This window comes from Bos grunniens, chromosome 18 (assembly GCF_055505025.1).
Source record: "Bos grunniens cultivar Pamir isolate PY7600 chromosome 18, Bosgru_T2T1.0, whole genome shotgun sequence".
Taxonomy (NCBI): domain Eukaryota; kingdom Metazoa; phylum Chordata; class Mammalia; order Artiodactyla; family Bovidae; genus Bos; species Bos grunniens.
The window spans coordinates 46,603,907-46,629,109 of record NC_141182.1 but is presented as its reverse complement, the minus strand read 5'-3'; the positions used below and the strand labels follow the sequence as shown (position 1 = coordinate 46,629,109).

The window sequence follows — 25,203 nt, the reverse complement described above, 5'->3', positions numbered from 1 at the left end:
GCTGGATGGCATCACTGACTCGGTGGACGTGAGTCTGAGTGAACTCCGGGAGTTGGTGATGGACAGGGAGGCCTGGCGTGCTGCGATTCATGGGGTCACAAAGAGTCAGACATGACTGAGCGACTGAACTGAACTGAACTGATCCTCTCCAAGGATACCTCATTGCCTTGGAGGCATGAAATTGAGGGACTGAGATTGAGAAGTTGGAGAAAGCTTCACTTCATTTCCTTTTGGGCTATTTTAATTTTTAAATAATTTTTAAAACTGTACATGTAACTAAAAGAAAAGTTTAGGGACTTCCCTGGTGGTCCAGTGGCTAAGACTTCGCCCTCCCAATGCAGGAGGCCCGGGTTCCACCCTCGGTCAGGGAACTGGATCCCACATGCCACAACTAAAGGTCCCAAGTGCTGCAACTAAGACCCGACACAGCCAAATAAATACTAAGCAAACTTCCCCACTTCAATCTTGATAGTGGGTGGGAGGGAAAATAAGAATATATTTTAAAACCGTTACAATATGAACAACTGTGAATCATTATCAGGTTATGAAAAAAGGGCACAGAAGCCCCCATGAGACCCCACCAGGTTACAACTCCTCTGATCCCTTTCTGGTCTTTGTGATAATGATTTCCTTGCTTGTCTTTTCTTCATAGTTTTACCATCCAGGTATGCACCCATGCCCCCACACACGATATGGCCATTTCATTACCCCTGCTTTCAAGTTTATTGACTAGAATAAGACAGCATGTCCTGTTTGGTGTCTGGTTTCTTTCACGCAACATGTGTGTGAGATTCATCTGTGTGGTTGCAGGCATCAGTAGTTTACCCCTTTTCATTGCTGTATAGTAGTCTGTCATATGAATCTACCACGGTGTGTTTCTCCATTCTTGAGCTGATGGAAATGTGGGGAGCTTCCATTTAGGGCTATTGAAAAAACTACTGTTGTGAACATTTCTTCCTGTACATGTTTCCTGATGTCCATGTTCAAGTTCTCTAGGATATATGCTTAATATAGAACAGATAAAGATTAGGTGTATTTGCAAACTACACTCTCTTCCACTTTAAGATGAAGCAATTGCAACAAGAGATGTTTAATAACTTTCCCAAGATCACAAAGCCACACGGCCTGGCTCCCAGAGCGCTCTGACTTAATACCCATTGGCATATGATGGGTGACTAATAATTGTGAGCTGTTATGCTGAGGGTCATTGAGGTTTTGAGGGGGGCTTTCCTCTCCTGTCCCCATTATTCTGAACTATGTCCCTATAAGTTAATAATTAACTGCCCCTCAAGGAGTCTGTGATCCTAAAGATTTGCCTTTCCCTGGCTACTGTCTGGTTAATCAGTCACTGTCCCTGGCCGGGCAAGGGGCACTGGGTAGACCAGCTGCCTCCAAAGCCCCCTGCTCCAGTGTGGAAGTGGTGAAGGGTTCCTGATGCTTCAGACTTGTCGTGTGCTCCGCTCCCGAGCTGGCCCCTCCCCAGGGAGCTGGCAGCCCCTCAGCTTTGATGGTGGGGCCTTCCACCTCAAGAGCACGGGAGAACTGACCCGAGCTTTGCTGGTGCTACGGCTGTGTGCCTGGCCGCCTCTGGTCACCCATGGCCTGGCGGTGAGCAGCAATCCTGGGGGGACTAGCCTAGGAAGTTCCTGGGGCCTGGTTCTGAGTCCCTGCTCCCTGTCACCCCAGCTCCAAGCCTGGTCTCAGCGACTCCTGGGCTCCCGGCTCTCCGGTGCGCTTCTCCGAGCATCCATCTACGGGCAGTTTGTGGCTGGTGAGACCGCTGAGGAGGTGAGGAGCTGTGTCCTACAGCTCCAGAACCTAGGCCTGCGGCCTCTGCTGGCAGTGCCCACTGAGGAGGAGCCAGACTCGGCTGTCAAGACGGGGTGAGTAGAGGGGCCCGGGCCCAGGGAGGCCGGGAGGCTGGTGGCAAGGGGGCTAGTGGGCTCCCAGCCCTGATGCCTGCTGGCTGGGCAGTGAGGCCTGGTATGAAGGGAACCTCAGTGCGATGCTGCGATGCGTGGACCTGTCACGAGGCCTCCTGGAGACCCCTGACCCAACGGGAAATGCCCTGATGCAGCTGAAGATGACGGCGCTGATGAGCACTCGGCTCTGTGTAAGGGGTGGGCCGGGTGGGAGGCGAGGGGCGGCTGCCCACCAGGTCCCCCTCACCGCCCTACCCGCCATCCCATTCCAGAAGCAGCTCACCTCGTGGGTCCGAAGGCCAGGGGATTCTTTGGAGCTGAGCCCCGAGAGGCTGGCAGAAGCCATGGACTCTGGACAGGTAAGGACCACAGGTTGGGGAGAGGAATGGTGGTGGGAAGTGCAGAGGCAGCAGACACCAGCCAGCGGAATGTTCTAAATATTTAACTATCTCTACTTCCCAGGCTTAGGACTATCAGAATAAATGGGGTTACTGCCCTGGGGCATGGCTGGAGAGTAACTGGAATATGGGTCACCTGGGGATTCTAGGCTAGGGGCCTGGGAGTTGGGAGCTCTAGTAGGATCAATTAAGACAGTAGCTCTTTACCAATAAAAAAGTAACCAATATTTTTTCAATCAACTCAGCTACGCTAGTGTATGCTAACTAGCTAGGAGCTATGATTAGACCAGCAGGGTTTTGGTTCATTCATTCACTCGTTTGTTCTTTCATTTATTCTTTATTTCCGTATCTTATTTCTACCTTCCCCGCCATCAGTAATCACTTCACCTTGTATAATATACATCTCTTTGTTACCATGATGTGGTTTTGCCAAATATATGCTATTTGGGGGCATATTTTTCCAACATTTTATTATGAAAATTTTCAAACATACAGAAAAATCAAAAGAATTTTATGGTGAACACCTGCTATTGTTCCTTTAAAATCATATCCATTCCTCTATCCATCCACCCACCCATCTTATTTTCTGATGCATTTCAAAGTAATTTGCAGACATCAGCACGCTTCTCCCCCCAAATGCTTCAGAATACATATCACCAACTAGAGCTCAACAGTCATTTCTTTTCAGGTAAAATTTATACACAGTGAGATGCATACATTGTAAATGTACCTTTTGATGAGCTTTGACAAATACACGCTGGAGCTACTATAATCCCTATCAAAGTACAGAACATTTCCATCCCTGCAGAAAGTCCCCTTGTGCCCTTCTCCATCAATCTGGGGTTGGGTATAGTTTTAAATATCTACAAGTAACACTCATCATTATGTTGAAAAAGACTCTGATTCTGGGAAAGATTGAGAGCAGGAGGAGAAGGAGGCGGCAGAGGATGAGGTGGTTAGACAGCATCACCAACTCAATGAACATGAGTTTGAGGAAACTCCTGGAGATAGTGAAGGACAGAGAAGCCTGGCACACCACAGTCTATGGGGTCATAAAGAGTCAGACACAACTTTGTGACTAAACAACATTATGTTACCTGTTGCGTCCTGTTTCTTACGTTTTTCCACTGAGCACTCTGATTTTTAGATCCCTCCAATCATCTCTGTATACATCTAATCCATTGTGTTTTTTTTAATTACTTGTTTTTTTCTTTTTGGCTGTCCTGGGTCTCCATTGCTGCTCTTGGACATTCTCTAGTTGGGGAGAGTGGGGGATACTCTAACTGTGGTGCGTGGGATTCCTCACTGCGGTGGCTTCTCTTGGTGCGGAGCATAGGTTCTAGGGTGCCTGGGCTTCAGTAATTGTGGTGCACGGGCTTAGTTGCTCCAAGTCATGTGGAGTCTTTCCAGACCAGGAATCAAACCCACATCCGCTGTATCAGCAGGCGGATTCTTAACCCCTGAACCACAGGGTAAGTCCTAATCCGTTGTTTCTAATTTGGGCTTCTGGCCGCCGGGTTTACCTCTCCTGGGATGGGCACACAGGTAGCCTCTGAGTCTCCATCACTGCCAAATAACACTACCTGGGACCTGCTGATGTTTATTTTTTAATTTGTAATTTTTTTTTAATGCATCACAGAACACATACAAGCAGTGCTTAAAGGATCAGCTTTGGAGCGTAACAAGCTTCACCCCTTCATGAGCTTTTCACTCGCATGTGGCAATGGTAGTAATGTCTTCCCAGGGCAGTTTTCAGGACGAAAACCCTTGCCAGGCTGGCATCTTCACGATGACAAAGGGGCCCTGCTCCTTCTGTGTCCCTCACTTCCCTTGTCTTCCCCAACACCATCAGACCTGGTGTTCCTCATTTTCCATCACTCCCAGCTCATCCTCAGTCTTCGTTAAGTTTACTCTGCCTGATACTCAAATATGGAGGTTCCCCAGGGTGAGGCCCAGGCTTGCTTCTCACTCCCCTCGAAAGGGCCTTCTCACCCACCCCTTCAGCCTCAGTTTCCCCGGTTTGCACTAATGATGCCCACCTGTCTCCAGGCCCAGCCTTTCCCCTGACCCTCTCCCTGCACCAAACTTCCCCTTGGGTGTCCCCCAGACTTCTCATACCCACTGGGTCCCACACTGGCCTGTGTCTCCCTAGAGCTGTCCCTTCTTCCTGTCCCCATATCAGAGCCGCCCTGCCATCCCCACCCCAGATCCCAGCCCCCACCCATCCTTGGTCTTCACAGTCACCGGTTCCCCAGCACGATTTATGACTGTCCTGTTCATGGTCATGTCCCAGGCCCTAGCACCTAGACAGGACATGATAAACATGTTAAATGAATGAATAAATAAATGAAGCAGGTGAGTATGGAACAACATATTAACGGTGGAGAACTTACTGACCATTCATAACGTGCCACGCACTGTCCTAATGGCTTTACATATATTTGAGGGAAGCATTTCCTCTCTGCCTGTGGGTGGGTGTACATGGTGACGGTTAAGTACTCAGGTTCTGGAGAAGCTGAGGTTTAAATCCTAGGTCAAGCTGTGTGACTTTAGATGAGTAACTTCACCTCTCTGTGTCTTGACCTCTGCTTCCCCCTGTAAAACGGGGGTGACAGTAGTCGCCACCTCAGACGGTGGTGAAGGGTAAATGAGGGCCCGGTCGGCTCCCTGTGAGGGTGACGGCTCCACCAGCTGCACACACCCCAGAACTCCCCCGGACGCTGCCCCACAGCGGGGGACGATTCCCTGACTGGGGAGACGCACTGGGCAGGTAGGTGCCCCTTGCTCCTCCCTCCTGCTGGAGAGAGTCTTCTTCCCCAAGATGCGGTCCATATCCATCCTGTCGGCCATGAGTGTGTGTGTGTGTGCTAAGTCACTTCAGTTGTGTCCAACTCTTTGTGACCCTATGGACTGTAGCCCTCCAGGCTCCTCTATGCATGGGATTCTCCAGGCAAGAATATTGGAGTGGGTTGTCATGCCCTCCTCCAAGGGATCTTCCCAACCCAGGGGTTGAACCCATATCTCTTGTATCTCCTGCATTGGCAGGCAGATCCTTTACCACTAGCGCTGCCTGGGAAGGAGTCCTGTTGGCCATAACAGAATTCCACCTGTTCCTCTTTTTTAACTTTCCCATTTCTCTGAACCCAACTGGACTCCCTGAGTCACCAGAAGCTCACATTCATGTGGAATCCCCATAAGAAGACCAAGAACTGTGTGCATTAGCCAGTCATGTCCAACTCTTTGCGACCCCATGGACTGTAGCCCACCAGGCTCCTCTGTCCATGGAATTCTCCAGGCAAGAATTACTGGAGTGGGTTGCCATTCCTTTCTCCAGGGGAATCTTCCCGACCCAGGGACTGAACCCAGGTCTCCAGCACTGCAGGCAGATTCTTTACCGTCTGAGCCACCAGGGAAGATCCCTGTTACAAATGTCTAACAGTTCCTTAAATGTCTGTTGAACATGTACTATGTTCCAGGTGCTATGCCAGGGGTGGAGACTGTTGTTCAGTCACTCAGTCATATCTCACTCTTTGCAACCCCATGAACTGCAGCACACCAGGCTTCCCTGTCCTTCACCATCTCCCAGAGCTTGCTCAAACTCATGTCCATTGTGGGGTGGGGGTGGTGATCAAGATAAACAAAATATATGTCCTTGAGGCACTTACTTGCAAGAGACAATCATTCAAATCAAAGCCAAAGAGAAAAACAAATATCGTACATTAACGCATACATGTGGAATCTAGAAAAATGGTACAGATGAACCTACTGCAAAGCAGAAATAGAGACAAAGATATACAGTACAAATGTATGGATACCAAAGGCGGGGGGTAGGATGAACTGGGAGATTGGGATTGACATATATCAGTTCAGTTCAGTTGCTCAGTTGTGTCTGACTCTTTGTGACCCCATGGACTGCAGCATGCCAGGCTTCCCTGCCCATCACCAACTCCCAGAGTTTACTCAAACTCATGTCCATAGAGTTGGTGATGCCATCCAATAATCTCATCCTCTGTCATCCCTTTCTCCTCCTGCCTTCAATCTTTCCCAGCATCAGGGTCTTTTCAAATGAGTCAGTTCTTTGTATCAGGTGGCCAAAGTACTGGAGTTTCAGCTTCAGCATCAGTCCTTCCAATGAATATTCAGGACTGATCTCCTTTAGAATGGACTGGTTGGGTCTCCTTGCAGTCCAAGGGACTCTCAAGGGTCTTTAACACCACAGTTCAAAAGCATCAATTCTTCAGTGCTCAGCTTTCTGTATAGTCCAACTCTCACATCCATACATGACCACTAAAAACCATAGCTTTGACTAGACAGACCCTTGTTGGCAAAGTAATGTCTCTGCTTTTTAATATGCTATCTAAGTTGGTCATAACTTTTCTTCCAAGGAACAAGTGTCTTTTAATTTCATGGCTGCAGCCACCATCTGCAGTGATTCTGGAGCCCAAGAAAATAAAGTATCTCACTGTTTCCATTGTTTCCCCATCTATTTGCTATGAAGTGATGGGAATGGATGCCATGATCTTAGTTTTCTGAATGTTGAGTTTTAAGCCAACTTTTTCACTCTCCCCTTTCACTTTCATCAAGAGGCTCTTTAGTTCTTCTTTGCTTTCTGCCATAAGTAGAGTTCTCTGTGCTATACAGTAGGTAATGAGAACCTACTGTATAGCACAGAGAACTCTACTCAATGCTTTATGGTGACTCACATGGGAAAGAAATCCAAAAAAGGACAGTATGTATATGTATGGCTGATTCACTTAGATGTATAGCAGAAATTAACACATCATTGTAAGGCAGCTATGTGTGCTGTGCTGTGCTCAGTCTTGCCTGACTCTTTTGAGACCCCATGGACTGTAGCTCACCAGGTTTCTCTGTCCATGAGATTCTCCAGGCAAGAATACTGGAGTGAGTTGCCGCTTCCTCCTCCAGAGGAGCTTCCCAACCCAGGGACTGAACCTGTGTCTCCAAGTCTCTTGCATTGGCAGGTGGATGCTTTACTACTGAGCCATTGAGGAAGCCCCAAAAAGCAACAATAAAAGCCAGAAAAAGTCCAATAAAAAGTTAAGACAAAAACCCAAAGCTGAGTGCAGACTTGCTTGGCTGCCGGTCACGTGGTGGGGAGGGGGCGCAAGTGCACCCAGCCAGGAAATTCGATCTTTTTAAAGGTTAAGTTACCCTCTGGGTCTCAGTTTCCTTATTTGTAAATTGGAAATTATGTTTCCTTAATTGTTTTAGGGAATCACAGAAATTAATGCAGATGAAGTACATACATTAGAAATTGGGTTCCGAGAGTCTTCCTGTATTAGTAAACTGCCTTTTCACTTGAGCTCTTCTGAAAGGTTCCTGTTTATTAGAAGTGATCTTGGATTCAGATGTGGAGGCTGGTGCAGAGACAGACACAGAAATACACTTCCCTCTCTTCACTCTATTCATAAGTGTGTGAAAAATGTTTAATTATTAAAAAAAAAACCTCAAAGCGGATATGTAACAAGTATAAATAAGCACTGTAGAATGAGATGGTTGGATGGCATCACCAACTCAATGGACATGAGTTTGGGCACACTCTGAGAGACAGTGAAGGACAAGTAAGCCTAGTGTGCTGCAGTCCATGGGCTTGCAAAGAGTCAGACATGACAGCGACCGAACAACAACAAGGACTTCTCTGGTGGTCCAGTGGCTAAGACTCCATGCTCCTAATGCAGGGGGCGCAGATCAGATCCCTGTCAGGAAACTAGATCCCAAACCTCACAGCTAAGTGCTACAACTAAAAGATCCTGCATGCTGCAACTAAGACCCTGCGCAGCCAGATAAATAAATTAATTTTTAAAAAACGAGTATTGTAGGGGAAAATAAGGCTAAGGAAGGGGAAGGGAAAGCCCCAGCTAGGGAGTTGCAAATTCAAACCAGAGAAAATAAAGACCCTGCTGAGAGGTTGGAGTCGGGTGGATGGACATCTAGGGGAACAGTGTTCCAGGTGGAAGGAACAGCCAGAGCAAAGGCTCTGAGGTGGGAAGGTACCTGGCATGTTCCAAGAGTAGCCAGGAGGCCAGCGAGGCCGGAGAGCAGTGAGCGAGGCGAAGGGTGGAAGGAGGTAGAATAAAGGGGTCAGATCAGGGGAGCCTTGTGAGTTGCAGTGAGACATCCTGAGAAACTAATGCAAAGTAACACTCACGGCTCTTATTAGGAGCTGGTTACTGTTCCTAGATGCTAACTCCAAGTCACTTCACTTTCCCAGCTTTGGTTTTCTCACTGGAAAACGGAGCTTGGAATAATATCTGCCTACTAGGATCATTGTGAAGATTATAAGATGGCATTTGAAGTCACCTATTATTATAACAATAACAACATGTATTGAGTGCTTAGGGCTTCCCAGGTGGCACACTGGTAAAGAATCTGCCTGCCAAAGCAGGAGGTGCAAGAGACGTGGGTTTGATCCCTGGATCAGGAAGATCCCCTGGAGTAGGAAATGGCAACCCGCCCCAGTATTCTTGCCTGGGAAATCCCATGGACAGAGGAGCCTGGCGGGCTATGGTCCATGGGGTCTCAAACAGTCAGACACGACTGGGCACACACAAAACAACAAAAACACTGAGTGCTTATCATATGTTGGCCCTGTCCTGTCCTGTTTATGGCCAGGCCATTTTTATCCACGCAGCAACTGAATGAGGTAGATCCTATAATCATTCCCGTTTTACAGAGAACATTGAGGCCCAGAGAGGTTACATTTGTTCAAGTCCACACAGTGAATGGTGGAGCCAAAACTCAAACTCAAATTCTGGGCTCTCAACCCATGTGTGTGTGTGTGTATGAGTGTGCGTGCTAAGTCTCTTCAGTCATGTCCGACTCTGTGTGACCCCACGGGACTGTAACTGGCCAGGCTCCTCTGTCCATGGGATTTCCCAGGCAAGAATACTGCAGTGGGTTGCCGTCCCCTCCTCCAGGGGATCTTCCCGGCCCAGGGATAGAACTGGCTTCTCTTTACCTGCATTGGCAGGCAAGTTCTTTACCACTAGCACCACTTGGGAAGCCCGTCCATCCATGTATTATACCTCAATAAATAGTATCTATATGATACAGCTGCTTTCCAGATTTCTAGTAATTTCTAAACTTTTTTCCCTGCCTGCTGGTGGGGGAGAGGAGGCTTGGGCTCTGGAAGGGTCCAGAAGGCCTGAGCCGCCTTGCCTCCCCGCTGCCCCCCAGGACCTCCAGGTCTCCTGCCTCAACACCGAGCAAACACGACACCTCCAGGCCTCCCTGAGTCGCTTGCACCGGGTGGTACAGGTAACAGCTTCGGCCGAGGCCTGCCTCCACCGCGCCTGCTTGCTGGTCACCCCTGGGGCCCGACCGCAGTCCCTCTCACCCTCAGCACGCCCGGGCCCAGCGCGTGAGGCTCCTGGTGGATGCCGAGTACACCTCTCTGAACCCGGCACTCTCTCTGCTGGTGGCTGCCCTGGCCACGCGCTGGAACAGCTCCGGGGAAGGCGGGCCCTGGGTGTGGAACACTTACCAGGCCTATCTGAAGGTGTGTAGTGCACTCCGGGGATAGGGGGAGTGGTTGGGGACAAGGGGCTGCAGGCCGGGGTCCCAGCGCCTTGATCTGAAGCCGCCCATGTGCTCCACCAGGACACCTATGAGCGGCTGAGGCGGGACGCTGAGGCCGCAGACAGGGCTGGCCTGGCCTTTGGGGTGAAGTTGGTACGAGGGGCGTATCTAGACAAGGAGAGAAAGACGGCCCGGCTCCAGGGAACCGAAGATCCCACTCAGCCTGACTATGAGGCTACCAGTCAGAGGTGGGACAGGGGCAGGCCGGCCTCTGAGATGAATAATTGTTGCTGTGGTTGTTCAGTAGCTAAGTCGTGTCTGACTCTGTGACCCCATGGCTTGGCAGCACGCCAGACTTCCCTGTCCTTCACTATCTCCTGGAGTTTGCTCAAATTCACATCCATTGAGTCAGTGATGCTATCTAGCCATCTCATCCTCTGCCGGCCTCGAGACGAAGAGCATTAGCATCTAACCTTCCATTAGAGCTCATTCCCCAGTGTCCAGCAACCTACGTGCGTCTACAGGTCACTCTCTCTCCCCGACCAGGAGACTGTCGCTTCCCACCTGAACAGCAGCCTGCTCCCTTCTCTGTCACCCCTCCCCAACCTGTCGCCAGTGGGGAGCCTGTTAATACCTGTGTCAAATATCCCTCCTCAGTTCAAATCCTCCCATAGCTCCCAGCACACCCTCGATAAACCCCAGATCCTTGCAGTGGCCTGCAGTCCTGTCCCCTCACTCACTTCACTCCAGCCACACTGGCCTCCTTGATGACCCCAGGGACTTTGCACTTCTTGTTCCCACTGCCCAGAACCTTCTCCCTCCAGATGGCCGTGTGGCAGGGCTCAGTCACTCACCTTCTTAGGTCTTTACTTTTTGGGACCTTCTCAGGGGACCTTCTTGCCCTCCCTACCGAAAACTGACACAGACCACACCCTCTCTTCTTGGATTGATTTTTCTCCCAGCACTTACTGGCAGCAGAGCTTTGGCGTTCAGTTGCTCATTGTCTTTCTCTCCCATGAGAGCGTGGGCCCAGGAGGGCAGGGTTTTCTAACTTGTTCACTGCTGAGTCCTCAGTGCTTAACACTGCTGCTCCATGGGAGGTGCTTGGTACAGGTCTGGAGAATGAAGGAGTAAACGACCCCAAGCAGTAGATACTATTGCTCTCTCTCTATTTCACAGAGGATGAAACAGGCTCAGAGACGTGACATCTCTTACCGAAGGTTGCAAAGCTAGTGAGTGGCAGTGCCAAGATTTGAGCCTTGGCAGCCTGGGTTCCCTGGTGGAAGTAGCAGTAAAGAACCCTCCTCCCAATGCAAGAGATGCAGGTTCGATCCCTGGGTCATGAAGATCCCCTGGAGGAGGGCATGGCAACCCACTCCTTTGTTCTTGTCTGGAGAATCCCACGGACAAAGAAGCCTGGCGGGCTGCAGTCCTTCGGGTCACAGAGTTGGACACGACTGAAGTGACTTAGCACATGCAGACTGACTCTAGAACCCTGATTCTGATACACCTCAAATCACAGGCAAGACATGGCTGAGTTCCTGGGGCCACCATCTCATGGCCCTGAGAAGAAAAGATTTGTTCTTTCAATACACACTTGCTGATCACTTGTTTCAGATCAGTGTTGGATTCTGGTTGCGGTAGCAATCCAGCTGGACCCCAGGCTCTGTTCTCATGGAGTTTTCAAAGCCTGATTCCATTTCCCAGCAGACAAGGAGGGGTCTGTAGAGCCACAGGGACTTACCAAGCTCCCACAGAAAGTGGCCAAGCCATGAAGGCTAAGCTTGCATCCAAAGCCCATGAAGCCTCCTAGGCACATTTGTATCCTATGGGCTTAATCATTTGGAATCATTTTTTTTTACTGAGATATAATTCACATACCATACAATTCGCTATTTTAAACTACAATTCAGTGGCTTTTAGTATATTCATTAAATTTTGCAGCCATCATCACCAATTCCAGAACATTTTCATCATCTCAAAAAGAAACTCCAGGACTTCCCGAGTGGTCCAGTGGTTAAGACTCTGAGGGTCCACTGCAGGGGACATGGGCTCGATCCCTGGTCTGAGAACTAAAGTCCCACTCCCTTAAGCAAAACAAACAAACAAACAGACAGACAGACAGACAGACAAGGCACAGCCAAAAACAAACCATATCCATCAGCTGTTTTTGTACAGCAGCCGAGTTGTGTCCGACTCTTCGAGACACCATGGACTTCAGCACGCCAGGCTTCCCTGTCCCTCACTATCTCCAAGAGTTTGCCCAAGTTCATGACCAGTGAACTTGGGCAAATCAGTGATGCCATCCAACCATCTCATCCTCTGTCACCCTCTTCTCCTTCTGCCTTCAATCTTTCCCAGCATCAGGGTCTTTTCCAGTGAGTCAGCTGTTTGCAAAGTACTGGAGTTTCAGCTTCAGCATCAGTCCTTCCAAAGAGTATTCAGGGTTGATTTCCTTTAGGATTGACTGGTTGGATCTCTTTGCTTTCCAAGGGACTCTCAAGAGTCATCTGTAGCACCGCAGTTCGAAAGCATCATTTCTTTGGCACTCAGCCTTCTTTATAGTCCAGCTCTCACATCTGTACACGACTACTGGAAAGACCATATCCTTGACTATATAGACCTTTGTCAGCAAAGTGATGTCTTTGCTTTTTTAAACACTGTCTAGGGCTGTCATAGCTTTCCTGCCAAGAAGCAACCATCTTCTAATTTCACGGCTGCAATCATCACGCAGTGATTTTGGAGCCCAAGAAGAGAAAATCTGTCACTGCTTCCACCTTTCCCCTTTCTATTTGCTAATTTGCTAATGCAAATATCCATTAGCAGTCACTCATAATTCCCATCCCCTTAGGCCCTGGAAGCCACTAATCTAGTTTTTGTCACTATGGATTTGTCTATTCTGGACATCTCATGTTAGTGGAGTCGCATAATACATGACCTTCCGTACCTGGCTTCTTTCACTCAGCATAATGTATTTAAGGTTCAACCATGCTGTAGTGTGTGTCAGTGCTTCATTCCTTGTTACGGTTGAATAATATTCCATTGTATGGAGAGGCCGCATTTGATTTATCCATTCATCAATTGATGGATATTTGCATTGTTTACACTTTTTGTCAATTGTGGATAGTGCTGCTATGAACATTCATGTACATATTTTTTGGTAAATGCACATTTTAAATTCTCTTAAAAGTCCAACTCTCTAGGACTGGAATTGCTGGGTCCTATGGTCACTCCATGTTTAACTTTTTGAGGAAGTGCCAGATGGTTTCCCAAAGTGGCTGCAGCCTTTTAGACTCACACTAGCACAGTGGGAGAATTCCAATTTCTCCACATCTTCTCCAGCATAGTACCATTAATGTTTTAATAGAGATTTTAAATAAATAATACATTCCCATGATTCAAAAATCAAAATGAGGACTTACCTGATGGTCCAGAGGTTAGGACTCCATGCTTCCACTTTGAGGGGCCTGGGTTTGATCTCTGGTTGAAGAACTAAGATCCCACCTGCCACTCTCTGCACAGCCAAAAAAAAAAAAAAAATCAAAATGACACAAAAATGAACAGGCTGACACAGCTCACTTCCACCCACATCCCCATCCAATCATGGGGGGGCGGTTCCTGCCCCTACAGGGGCCCTCCACTATCCTCTGGGTGTTCATTTAGCCAGTCTCCCACTTACAGACATTTGGGGTGTTGCTAACCCTGCTCTGCAGACGTTACTGAAGTGAATGTCAGTGGGTAAATGTCATCTCCTGTGACACGGCCCTTTGCTGTGAGACTGCCATTGTGCCAAAGACTTTAGGTCTACCCTCATCTCACTCCATCCCCACAACAATGCTAACAGATGAACGTGTGTTGTTAAAGGGAATAAAAAGGCTCCGAAAGAAGATGTCCCTCACAGCTGAGGCAGGTGGGATGTAGGTACTTCCTGACTTCAGGGTCCTTGCCCTTAGACACCCTACCCCTCGGTGATATAAATCCCCGGTCTCTGGGGCCTGACCCTAACTCACCAGGTGCCATAAGCTGATCCTTCATCTCCCTTCAGTTACAGCCGCTGTCTGGAGCTGATGCTGACCCAGGTGTCCCATCGTGGCCCCATGTGCCACCTCATGGTGGCTTCCCACAATGAGGACTCTGTCCGCCAGGCAACCAAGCGGTATGAAGTAGGGGAATGGAAATAAGCGCCCAAAGGGTGGTTGACAAGGGGAGGGACTGTGGGGGCCAGTAGGTTCAAAGGGGGTCTGGGGAGAATATTCAAAATATTTAACTCCTGCTACACCTGTAGGCTCCCGCTGAACAAGGAACTGCCCCTTATTTGCTGGGGAAGAGGGAAGTCCAACGGAGAAGGCAATGGCAACCCACTCCAGTACTCTTGCCTGGAAAATCCCATGGACGGAGGAGCCTGGAAGGCTGCAGTCCATGGGGTCGCTGAGGGTCGGACATGACTGAGCGACATCACTTTCACTTTTCACTTTCATGCACTGGAGAAGGAAATGGCAGCCCACTCCAGTGTTCTTGCCTGGAGAATCCCAGGGATGGGGGAGCCTGGTGGGCTGCCGTCTATGGGGTCGCACAGAATCAGACATGACTGAAGTGACTTGGCAGCAGCAGCAGGGAAGTCCAAATATTTCAGGAAAGGAGCTGAGACTTACCGGCGAGCTTTCAGAGGTCCCAGAGCCATGGTTATTTATCAGTGAGTTTGGAAATACTTCAATATTCGAAAAACTAGAAGAGCCATATGAGTGTGTCATGGGGGATCCAGCCACTGTCTGGATTGATGATGTGACCTTTTCTGTAGCATGTGGGAGCTGGGCATTCCTCCAGATGGGCCTGTCTGCTTTGGACAACTTCTGGGGATGTGTGACCATGTCTCCTTGGCACTGGGTATGTGAGTGATCCGTCCCTCCCAGCCCCTACTCCCACCTCCCACCTAACCTGCCCCAGCCCCATTCCCTCCCAAACAGATCCCTTCTCCCATTCCCAGATGATGCCTGGCCAGGCTCCCATCAACAGCCTGCAGCCAGCCCAGTGGCAGGCCCTCAGAGAGGTCTGTCCCATATCTGAAGGCCTCGCAGGCCTATGTCTCTGCGTCTGTGCGCTGTTGTTTTTGTCTTGATCTTGGTATCTTGGTTTTTGATCTTGGTATCTTGTTTCCTGTCTGCTTTGTTATCTTTACTGTGTTGTTCCCCAGGGCCTGAGACCAGAAGATTTATGTTTTCTTCTGCCAGGCACTAAGGGGTACAAAATCACTGTACCCTAAATTCACAGCTTGAGGTTTCTTGAGATATCTCAAGGATCCACACTGGGGCTGCAAATATTTTAGGAGACTAACCTACAGTAACAGGCTTCCAGAATGGCTCAGTAGTAAAGACTCTGCCTGCAATGCAGGAGATGCAGGTTCAATCCCTGGGTCAGGAAGATCCCCTGGAGGAGGGCATGGCAACTCACTCCAGTATTCTTGCCTGAAGAATCTCATGAACAGAGGAGCCTTGTGGGCTAACAGTCCATAGCCTTGTGGGCAAAGTCTGACAACGACTGAAGTGACTGAGCACACACGCATGCAACCCATGGCCACAACTTCTCAGAGATGGACTTCTGTTTCCTTCCTTGCTCTGTTTATGGTCAAGGCCAACCTTCCTTATGGGAGAGTTGACTTCTTGTTAACTCTTACTTTGAGGGTCTAGATTTTGGGGTTCACACTTAATCTGGGGAAACTCTCTTTTATAACTCTTAATCCTGGTCAGGTTTTAGGCCTCCATTTCTGTACCCCCTTAACTTTGAAGTTATTAGACAGAAACTCAGTTTTGCCCTCAGGAAAGAAACGCTTCTCGGGTAATCCTTCTGCTCTGGGTTCTCTCTCTTTTTTAAGAAAAAATTTTTTTAAATTTATTTTTGGCCGTGCTAAGTCTTCATTGCTGCGTGGTCTCTTCTCTAGCTGTGGTGAGCAGGGGGTTACTTTCTAGTTGCAGTGCACGGGCTTCTCATTGCAGTTTCTCTTGTTGCAGAGCACGGGCTCTAGGCATGGGGGCTTCAGTAGTCACAGCATGTGGGGTCAGTACTTGTGGCATGTGGGCTTAGCTGTCCAGTGGCATGTGGGATCTTCCCGGATCAGGGATTGAACCCGTCTCTCCTGCATTGGCAGGCAGATTCTCTACCACTGAGCCACAAGAGAAGCCCCTCATTTTCTCTTAATTCTTGAATTAGTAAATTCCTTATTCTCTTTGCTTCCCTAATAGCTCAGTTGGTAAAGAATTCGTCTGTAGTGCAGGAGACCGAGGTTCGATTCCTGGGTCAGGAAGACTTCCCTGGAGAAGGGGTATGCTACCCACTCCAGTATTCTTGGGCTTCCCTAGTGACTCAGCTGGTAGAGAATCCACCTGCAATCAGGAAACCTGGGTTCGATCACTGGGTTGGGAAGATCCCCTGGAGAAGGGAAGGGCTACCTACTCCAGTATTCTGGCCTGGAGAATTCCATGGACTGTATAGTCCATGGGGTTGCAAAGAGCTGGACACGACTGAGTGACTTTCACTTTCACTTTATTCTCTTTGCAGCATTTTTATAACTTTGAGAATTTTTTATTTTAATGTTTACTCCAGGAGTTTTAGTTTTTCAGCGGGAGATTTTGTCCAACTCACCTAATCTGTCATGCTCTCAGAAATGGAAGTCTCTGTTCTAGATGGAGCCTATGGGAGCCTCTTGCCAAACTTGAGCCCACACGCTGCCAATACTCTCCCTCCAGGGCAGGCTGGCTATGCTGTGTACAAGTCCATCCCCTATGGCTCCCTGGAGGAGGTGATCCCTTACCTGATCCGGAGGGCCCAGGAGAACCGAAGTGTACTACGGGGTGCCCGCAGGGAACAGGAGCTGCTCAGCCAAGAACTTCGACGGAGGCTGCTGGGGCGGAGCCTGAGGGTATCCCCCCATTAGCACCCCCAGGAGTCATGTGGTCAATAAAGTTCTTGAGCTGTTGCCCAGGCAGCTGCCTTGCACCAAAGCCATCTCTTTGGGGAAGGGCTCATCTTGACCTCAGCCAGCCCAAGTTCGGGGGCTCTGTGGCTCAAGAAGGATCTTTAGATGACCCTAGAGCACAGCGAGGGCATTGATCAAAGACTAAGGAGGTCCCCCCCAACTCTGAGGCAGTCTATCCTGCAAAGGGCCTGGGGTCAGCTCTACTCAACCAGTCAGTGGCTGACATGGGAATTTTCTTCACTCCTGTGGACACCCGGGTAAACAGCACAGATGAAGAGCAGATACTGAAACACTGAAATCTAGAGGCTAGGCTAAGGCCACACGTCCAGGGAGAGACAGAGAGAAGAGCAAACCACTCTCTCGCTTAATAAGCATTTACTGAGTCTCCTTCTGAGCTAGGCTCTCAGGTAAATAACACTGGGGACACAACAGAGACCAACACAACCCCAGGCCTGGCCTCACTGGGTTTTCAGTCCAGTAGGGGTAGACAGACCACCTTCAGGCAGTGACAGCCCAGGGTAATCAGGGCTGTGATGGGTGAGCTCGGGGGAGTATCTGGGCAGCCTTGGGGAAAGCCCAGAGGCTGAAGGAGGCCAGAGGAGACACCTGGTGATCAAGAGGGCTTCCCAGAGAATTCCCAAGAATAACCAAGTAAATATTGAGAAGAGCATTCAAAGCCAAGGGCATGTGCACAAACAGACTGGGGAACGGGGAGACAAGGATGGGCAGGGGCAGATGATGCAGTCTTAGGTGCCACACGGCAGGGCTTCAACTCTGTCCAAGGTCACTAGGGAGTCAGGAAGGTTTGAAATGGGGAAGGGACAGAGTCAGGTAAGACTTTAGTTAAGAGTCCCCTGGCTGTCACATGATGGGTGGACTAGTGGAAAGAACCACCAGAAGACTGAGTGGAAGGGCCATGGAGCTGATAGCCAGAATACGAGGGAGACATTCAGGGTGAGACCCAGGGCTCTGGGTGAGAGGGGACAGTGGGACCAACTCTTAAGATGGGGATCTGGCAGGAAATGCAGTTTGGAGGAGATACTGAAGCCAGTGTGGGACCGGGTGGGTGTGAAGGTCCCAGGGGACATCCAGGGAGAGGTGTCCAGCACACTGAGGAGCCTACGTGTGGGGCAAAGAAGAGAGACTGGGGCAGAGACGAACAGGAAACTGCCTGTGGGGTTGAAATGAGAAGCATGGGAAGACAGCGAAAGACAGGGATGGTGAAAGGCTGAGCATTCCAAACAACAAGGCAGTAATATTAGGGAGCAGCCACAGCTCTGGGGTGGACACTGCAGTCTTTTCTACCGGGTCGCCTCAGGGCCGTAAGAGACGCTACTGCACGCAAGCGCAAAGATGGCTGGCGAGCACTGATGCGCATGCGCCTGGAATTGCCGCCTAGACCTCCGGAACTTCAGCGTGGGGTCACGTGGCAGTCACATGGTGATCACTGTCCGAGCCCAACGGTAGGTGCAAAGCTGAGGGGACTGGGCCCCCAGCTGGCCACCATGCCCCTCCCCCAGCCCACAGAACCCCGCCCCCATTCTCCCTTCCCACCCATCTTGTGCCCACAGACCCCACCCCTTTCTCAGCCTTGGTCTCAGTTCTGCACATCTTTCTCCCAGCCCACAGATACCATCTTCAGACTCCTTCTTTCTTCTGTCCCTTCTAATCCATAGACCCCATCCTAGTACACAGACACTTCCCTAAAGCTCAGTCCATGCCCCCAGCCCTCAGACCCTTTCCCAGCCCGTGGACCCCAGCCACCGCCCCCTACCCCTCCTCGAGGCCCTTCCCAGCCTGCAGGCCCTGCCCTCAGGCTGTCCTCCTTCCTTGGACACTCCTGTCTCACAGCCTGTAGACTGCACCTCCCTCTCAGGTCCTAACCCTCAGAGCCTTCTTCCTCCAGCCCCTATGTAGTCTTCAGACTCTCTTCCCAAGCCCCTGACTCCTATCCTCATAGCCCTTACTACTCCTCTGCCACAGAGAGCAGATTTCCTTAGCTTCTTTTCACTCCCAGACTCCCTTGAACTCCTGACCTTCTGGTCTGAAGCTCTCCCAGGTCTCATTCAGATGCCTCTCTCCAAATCACACCCCTCCCAAATCACCTTTATTTCTCAGACTGCCCCCCAAGACTCACAGCCAGCTCTGTCTTTATTGCTCCCAGAGATCTAGTCCTTCATGTCCTCCTGCCCTCATGAGACCTGCTCACTGATCCCTGGCCGGGAGCTGACGGAGTCCACAGATGCCCTCACTGCGTTCTCGATTCCCTGTGGAGCTGGGCTCTGTTCCGGATCCAGAAAGTCAGGTGGGCCGTCTGCATCGCCTGGCTGTGGCTGGGGGCCCAAGGTGGGGCCTCACCCGACTCCTGCGGAGAGGTGAGTTTGGCTGCTGAAACTGCCTCGGGGAACGAGATCAAGGAGCAGAAAGGAGGATGCAACTTCAGTTGACCTGTTAACAATTGTGTATCAGGCACCTGTCATGTGCCAAGGCGCTGTTGTCTGTGATGGAGACTTAGGGGCGAGAATGACCCTCCAGATCATTATGAATTAAATCTATAATGAGAATTTAAGAGAGTGATGAGAATGAGTGAGACACCCTGGAAGGATGGCCTTTCGAATGGGTTGATACTTGGGTCCCACAGCAGAAGAGCCAGACATGGAAACAGCTGGGGAACAAGCACTTCAGAGGGAGTAGCTAGTGCAAAGCCCTAAAATCAAAACAAACTGGGTACACAGTATCGTAAAGCAATAATTCTCCAGTTAAAAGTAAATTTTAAAAGCAAAAAAACCCCCACAAACCCCAAAACTGGGGATATGTAAGTAGCAGCAGGGAGCAAAAGGACTCAGGGAGGCAGCAATTACAGACAGGAACAGGCCTTAAGAGTGGTGTGAATTTTGTTGGATTTTGTTCTGTGTGTAATTGGAAACCCCTGGAGTTGTAGGCAGGAAATTAACATGATCAAACTTACAGTTTCTGTTGTTCACTGATTTTTGTAAGTTGATTGTGTATCCAGCCACTGTCTGAGCTTGCTTAATAGTTGTAAGTGTGTGTTGATTCTTTTACTTTATTGTTATCTGCAGACAGTAACAGTGTGGTCTCAGCTATTCAGTCTTTAAACCACAGTCTCTGTTTTCTGTCATAAGTGTTGGCCAGAACTCCTAAACCTTGTTATCATTGGACATCTTTTTTTTTATTCTTGATATTAAAGAGAAGAGTCTTATGTTTCTGCATTAGGTACTTTGCTTGCTCTTGGGTTTTGGTTTGTAATTTTTATCAAGTAAGAAACTTTCCATCTATTCTTAGTTTTCTGAGGTAGATTTTTTTTTTCTAATCATAAGTAGGCATTGAATTTTTTTTGTTTTTTGGCATTGAATTTTACCAAGTGCTTTTTCTGCATCTACTGATACAGTTAAATGTGATTTTTATTTTTTAATTTGTGAATGTGTTTTTTTTACATTGATAGATTTTCTTTTGTTGATTCATCCTTGCTTTCTGGGAATAAATCAATTGGGTTACCCCTTTTACTTTTTTTAGGGGCTTTGCATGTATGATCATAAATTGAATTGATGTATGACTTTCATTTCTGGTTCTGGAATTCTCATCTGGTTTTGGAGTTAAGGTCATATTTTGCCTCATAAAAATTAGCCTTGCCCTCTTGCCCTGGGTACCTTTGTGCGTTTTAAAAATTTATTTATTTGTGACTGCGCTGGGTCTTCACTGATGTGCAGGCTTTTTCTCCAGTTGTGCTCCACAGGCTTCTCATTGCGGTGGCTTCTCTTATTGTGGAGCGCGGACTCTAGGCAGTGGGGCTCAGCAGCTGAGGCTCCCAGGTTCTAGAGCACAGGCTCAGTAGTTGTGGTGCACAGGCTTAGTTGCTCCATGGCATATGGGATCTTCCCAGACCAGGGACTGAACATGTGTCTCCTGCATTGGCAGGCGGATTCTTTACTGAGCTACCAGGGAAACCCCCCTTTGTGTGATTTTGACACCTCTGGGATGGGGGTGGGGTGGATGTTGGCAGGGCAAGTAGACGTCACCTTGTTCTAGTTCTGTGGACTTAGTGGTAAGGAGTGTGTTGAGATGGATTCTGAGGCAGAGTCCCCAGCGGCTGGAAGGTGGCGGTTCCAGGACATAGAGGTGGAATCTGGAGCCGAGGGTGACCCAGTCAGGGAGGGATTGTGGGGGCTGGGAATTGGGAAAGGTGTTGCCAGGACCTCTGCCCCTGGAGTAAGGGGCAGGGATAGTCCTAAGCCTCCCTGCCCCTCAGTCGTCCAGGTAGATGGCGAGAACTCGGCTGGGCAGACGGCACTCTACCTCTCGGCGCTGCTGGGTCACAGCTCGGCCGTGGAGCTCCTGCTGGCCTCTGGTGCCAACCCCAACCAGTACGTGGACACGTGGTGATGCCCCACACTCCCAGCGCCCTGAGTCTGAGCCCCAGAGAGCCAGGGCTGTCTTCCCCAGAGACCTCTCTCCCTCAGACCCCCTCCCATCCCCGGTGACCCATCTTGCTCTCTCAGTTAACCCCTTCTTGTCCTCCAGAAACTATTCCCATCTTCCTGGTGCCTCCATGCTTACCGCCATCCACTCACTCTTTCAAGGACTCTGCTGTGTCCCCAAGTGAGCCCCCCATCCTGATGCCGTCTTCCCACGAGCATAGTGACCCCCGTATCTCTCCATGCTCCCCTCCTGCCACCTCCTGTCCCTGTTCCGTCCCTTTCCTAACCCATTCCTGTGCTCGCTGTTCTGCTGTAGCCGCTGCCTGGATGGCAGCACGCCCGTGCATGCGGGCGCCTTCTCGGGCCATAGCCTGGTGCTCCTACACCTGCTGCAGGCAGGCGGCGACCTGCGTCTGCGTGACCAGCAGGGGCACAGCCCTCAGGACTGGGCAGAACAAGGTGGTGCCAAACAGAGCTGGGAGGTGAGCTGTGGCCAGGGTGGGCTGAGGGCCTCAGGGCCAGGCCCCCCACCCTGCCTCACCCCACATGCTCCCTGCCCCGTCCAGACGCTGGAACTGTTACAGCTGTGCCGGGCCCACATGTCAGCCCTGGTGCATGGCAGTGAGTTGGCGCCCGCTGTCTCCCTGGGCCAGTGGCAGGCCAGCTCTGGACACAGCCTATGTGGTGGTCTGCGTCTGGTGCAGGCGAACAGGTAACGATGCACGTCCTGAGGCCTGCCTAGCCACCACGCCTGGTTACCCTGGACTTGCTCTCAGATGGCCCTTTACCTCAGGGTATGGAGGCCGGAGCAGACCAGGAGACCCCCCCATGTCCCTGCCTTAGGGTTTGGCCAGGTAAGCAGATGTCGGAGGGAGTGGGGACCACGGTGTCTGTCCTCTTCCTGCCTCATGGTCCTGCTCCCCACCCCCAGCTGAGCAGCCTGTGGCCACTGGGCCTGGTAACAGGTGTACCCTTCGCGGACCCCAAGGAGCTGCTGCCAGCGCAGGGCGAGCCCGACCGCACCTACAGGAGCAGCTCCCACACCCTCATGGCCAAGTGAGAGAGCCCCTCCGACACCCTGCCTGGTGTCCAGCAGAGCTGGGAAGAGTCCGACCCTCCTGCCCCCCTCACGGGGAAACCCCTTGTCTCAGACCTGCGCTCTCTCCCCTCTGCCTTCCTCCAGCCTTCTGTGGAGGGGCCACCCCGTGACCGTGCGGCAGCTGAAGGTGCCAGGAGCCCAGGCTGATGTGCTGTTGGCTGACCTTCAACACTGCAGGTGGGTCCCTCCAGCTGGCCCCCCAGGCCCGCCGTCTTCTACCCGCCCTGCCCAACTTGAGTGTTCTGGAAATAGATGACCAGGGAATGTGGTGGTGGCCGCGGTTGCAGCCTTCACCCCTGGGCCAGCACTTGGCATGGAGCCCTCCTACTGGAGTGACCCACCTCACAATGGGAAAGTGGGCGCCCAGTTCTGTAGGCCTCGGAGAGGAGTGGGTGTTGGGAGGGTACCACGGACAGTGGTGCTGGCCCCACCACTGCCAGGCTTTATGACCCAGGGTCACCGTTTCTCCTCTGTCCGGTGGCTGAGGCAGATGGTCAGCTCCCGGCCGGGCGGGCTGGGGCCTCCTCACGAGTGGCCTGCTCTCCTCCTGCCCAGCGCCCTGCACCACCCCAGCCTGCTGCTGCTGATGGCACTGAGCCCCTCGGAGGACCTATCGGGGCTGTGTCTTCTCTTCGAACCCGTGTGGCTGGGCTCCCTGCATGTGGTGCTACACCCCCAGGGCCCGCGAGAAGAGGGACCCCCCCACCTCGTGCCAGGCCTGCTGCCCAGCCACCTGCTGCTGCAGGTGCTGGAGGCCCTGCTGTTCCTGCAGGCCCGCTGGCGTGCTCACGGCGGCCTCAGCTCCCATGCTGTGCAGCTGGTGCGGCCAGGCCTGGCCAAGGTGGGCGGCCTGGAGCATGGGCGCCCGCTGCACCAACGCTGGCTGCAGCCCAGGTGAGTGCCTTCCTCCCTGTCCTGCCTGTGGCCCCGTCCAGCAGCCACTGACTCACCAGGTCCCTTGGCCTCCACAGGCCGCGGCAGGGTTACCCCTGGGGAGGCCCAGGCCCAGGGCTGCCCCCACCTCCCGAACTGTACCCATGGCTGCCGCTGGAGCTCATCCGCGGTGACACGCCTGCGGCCACCTCAGACCTCTACAGCTTCTGCATTTTGGCCCAGGAGGTCTTCACGGGTCAGTGAGTAACCCCGCTCCCAGCCCCACTGAAGCCCCCCCCCTCAGTTGGGTCCCCCAATCATACTTCCTCACAGGAGAGCTGCCCTGGGCTGGAAGAAAAGGGCCTGAGGTGAAGGCTAAACTGGAGGCGGGTGAGAGCCCGGCCCTGGACCCCCTGGTGCCAGCCCCCTACCAGGCCCTGGTTCGGGCTGGGCTGGGCCTAGGGCCTGCTGACCGCTGCGGCAGCCTGCAGAGTACACGATACCTGCTGCGGGAGGCCATGGCTCAGGTACAGGACAGGCGGGCAGGGGAGGGTGGCAGCCATGGAACCTCAGGCAGGGCCTGTGTCCCACACCCAGCCTCCTCTCCACAGGACTCGGCCTCTGAGGTGAGCTCCCCAAGGGACTGGGCCATACAGTGCCCTCCACCGCAGGGTTCTCTACCAGGTTAGAGGGCCCAGAGGGGATGGGGCCAGGCGCTGAGCAGAGCTCGGCTGTGCCCCTGCCCCATTTCCAACTGGCTGGTCTGCAAGCCCAGAGACACTGTACTGTGAGGTGGTTCCCAGAGCCAAGACTGCACCCGGGCCTGTGGCCCGCTGTGATGTCCCTAGGCCCCTCCCCATCCTAGGCAGGAGCGAGGACAGGCACTTGGAGGACCAAGGGAGCTGTGGGCCACCCACGCCAGCCCTCTGCCATCGCTCTCTGCAGGTCATGGGCCACAGCAGAGTCCAGAGGGGTGCCACCTGGGACTCGGGCAGCAGCTTGACTCTAGGCAGCAGCCCGAGTCCCCGCCCTGGCCTCTGCCCAGGGCACAGCCCCACAGCCAGGGTCAGCCTGGACCACAGCCTGGAGCCCAGATCAACAGTATGGATACCCCAAGTCCTGCGCCATTGTCCATTTGCTCACCCATGACCCTTCCCCCAAGTTGTCACCAACCCCAATTTCCCTGGCTGCCTGTCCTCTGACCAGGGACCCCTGGGACCCGCACTGTTCCCCTCGCTGACCGGTTAACCCCCACCCCGCCCCCGCCCAACCCTGCTTCCCCCAGGGCCCTGCCCTGCACACCAGCCTTCAGGACTCAGCCTCCCTGCTGGGGACTCAGAGCTCTGAGGAACGGTTTGAGAGGAAGTTCTCAGCTAAGATCCAAGCCCTGCAGGGGCTGCAGCGGCACACACACAGGGCTGCCCTGCTGGACCCCCAGCCCTGTGAGCCCAACCCCTGCCTGCTGACCCACAGGGAGGCTTCCCATGCCCTGGAGGCTGCTGGCAGGGAAGGCCATGAGGGCAGGTGAAGCAGAGGGCCCTAAGCCCAGGCCCTGCCCCAGCCCGCCCTCCCAGGGCCCTCCTGAGCTCCGTGGCCACTGGTGGCAGCTGTAGTCTTTACTCCTGCAGGTACCCAGCCCTGAGCTGATCAGAGGAAGTCGCTTCTCCAGCCTGCAGAAGTGAGAAGTGGGGTGCTGGTGGGAGGGCCCCGGGCCCCTTCCTCCTCCTCGAGGTCAACTTCAGCCCACCCTACCCCACCCACTCCCAGGATGGACCTGCTGGAGGAGATCATAGCAGAGCTGCAAGGTGGATGCCAACTTGAAGACGGGCCCAGGCTCAATCCCACTCCTGACACAATTGTTAGGGCACCTGTGGCCCCCTCTGTGCAGATGTCACCCCTTAGAGCCTCCCAGGAGTGACTCCCCACTTAGCACCTGCTGAAATGATAAAATGAGAAAGCAGCCCAC

General features: G+C 51.9%; 2 protein-coding genes across 25 annotated transcripts; both read left to right on the top strand.

Annotated features, from left to right (window-relative positions):
• Positions 1-1,408: 1,408 nt before the first annotated feature.
• PRODH2 (proline dehydrogenase 2) lies at positions 1,409-17,063 on the top strand. Of its 6 annotated transcripts, XM_086352076.1 has the most exons (10): positions 1,409-1,608; positions 1,687-1,883; positions 1,975-2,113; positions 2,195-2,281; positions 9,518-9,598; positions 9,684-9,839; positions 9,941-10,107; positions 13,905-14,015; positions 14,658-14,743; positions 16,600-16,849. In XM_086352076.1, the coding sequence occupies exons 1-10, from the start codon at positions 1,435-1,437 to the stop codon at positions 16,785-16,787; spliced, it is 1,386 nt and encodes a 461-aa protein (XP_086208202.1). In that variant the 5' UTR covers positions 1,409-1,434; the 3' UTR covers positions 16,788-16,849. The 6 variants fall into 6 exon arrangements, with proteins under 6 accessions (XP_086208202.1, XP_086208201.1, XP_086208206.1 ...); XM_086352075.1 differs by lacking the exon at positions 14,658-14,743 and having other exon boundaries at positions 16,600-17,057; XM_086352080.1 differs by lacking the exon at positions 1,975-2,113.
• Positions 17,064-18,257: 1,194 nt separating this feature from the next.
• LOC147353688 (inactive serine/threonine-protein kinase TEX14-like) lies at positions 18,258-25,198 on the top strand. Of its 19 annotated transcripts, none has more exons than XM_086351859.1 (16): positions 18,258-18,292; positions 18,994-19,204; positions 21,097-21,211; positions 21,582-21,747; positions 21,832-21,977; positions 22,059-22,119; positions 22,197-22,321; positions 22,449-22,541; positions 22,920-23,258; positions 23,336-23,493; positions 23,571-23,764; positions 23,849-23,863; positions 24,183-24,338; positions 24,523-24,761; positions 24,866-24,915; positions 25,005-25,198. In XM_086351859.1, the coding sequence occupies exons 2-15, from the start codon at positions 19,072-19,074 to the stop codon at positions 24,882-24,884; spliced, it is 1,959 nt and encodes a 652-aa protein (XP_086207985.1). In that variant the 5' UTR covers positions 18,258-18,292; positions 18,994-19,071; the 3' UTR covers positions 24,885-24,915; positions 25,005-25,198. The 19 variants fall into 19 exon arrangements, 18 of the variants coding, with proteins under 18 accessions (XP_086207985.1, XP_086207976.1, XP_086207979.1 ...); XM_086351850.1 differs by adding an exon at positions 21,369-21,446 and having other exon boundaries at positions 23,571-23,863; XM_086351853.1 differs by having other exon boundaries at positions 23,571-23,863.
• The last annotated feature ends 5 nt before the right edge of the window (positions 25,199-25,203 follow it).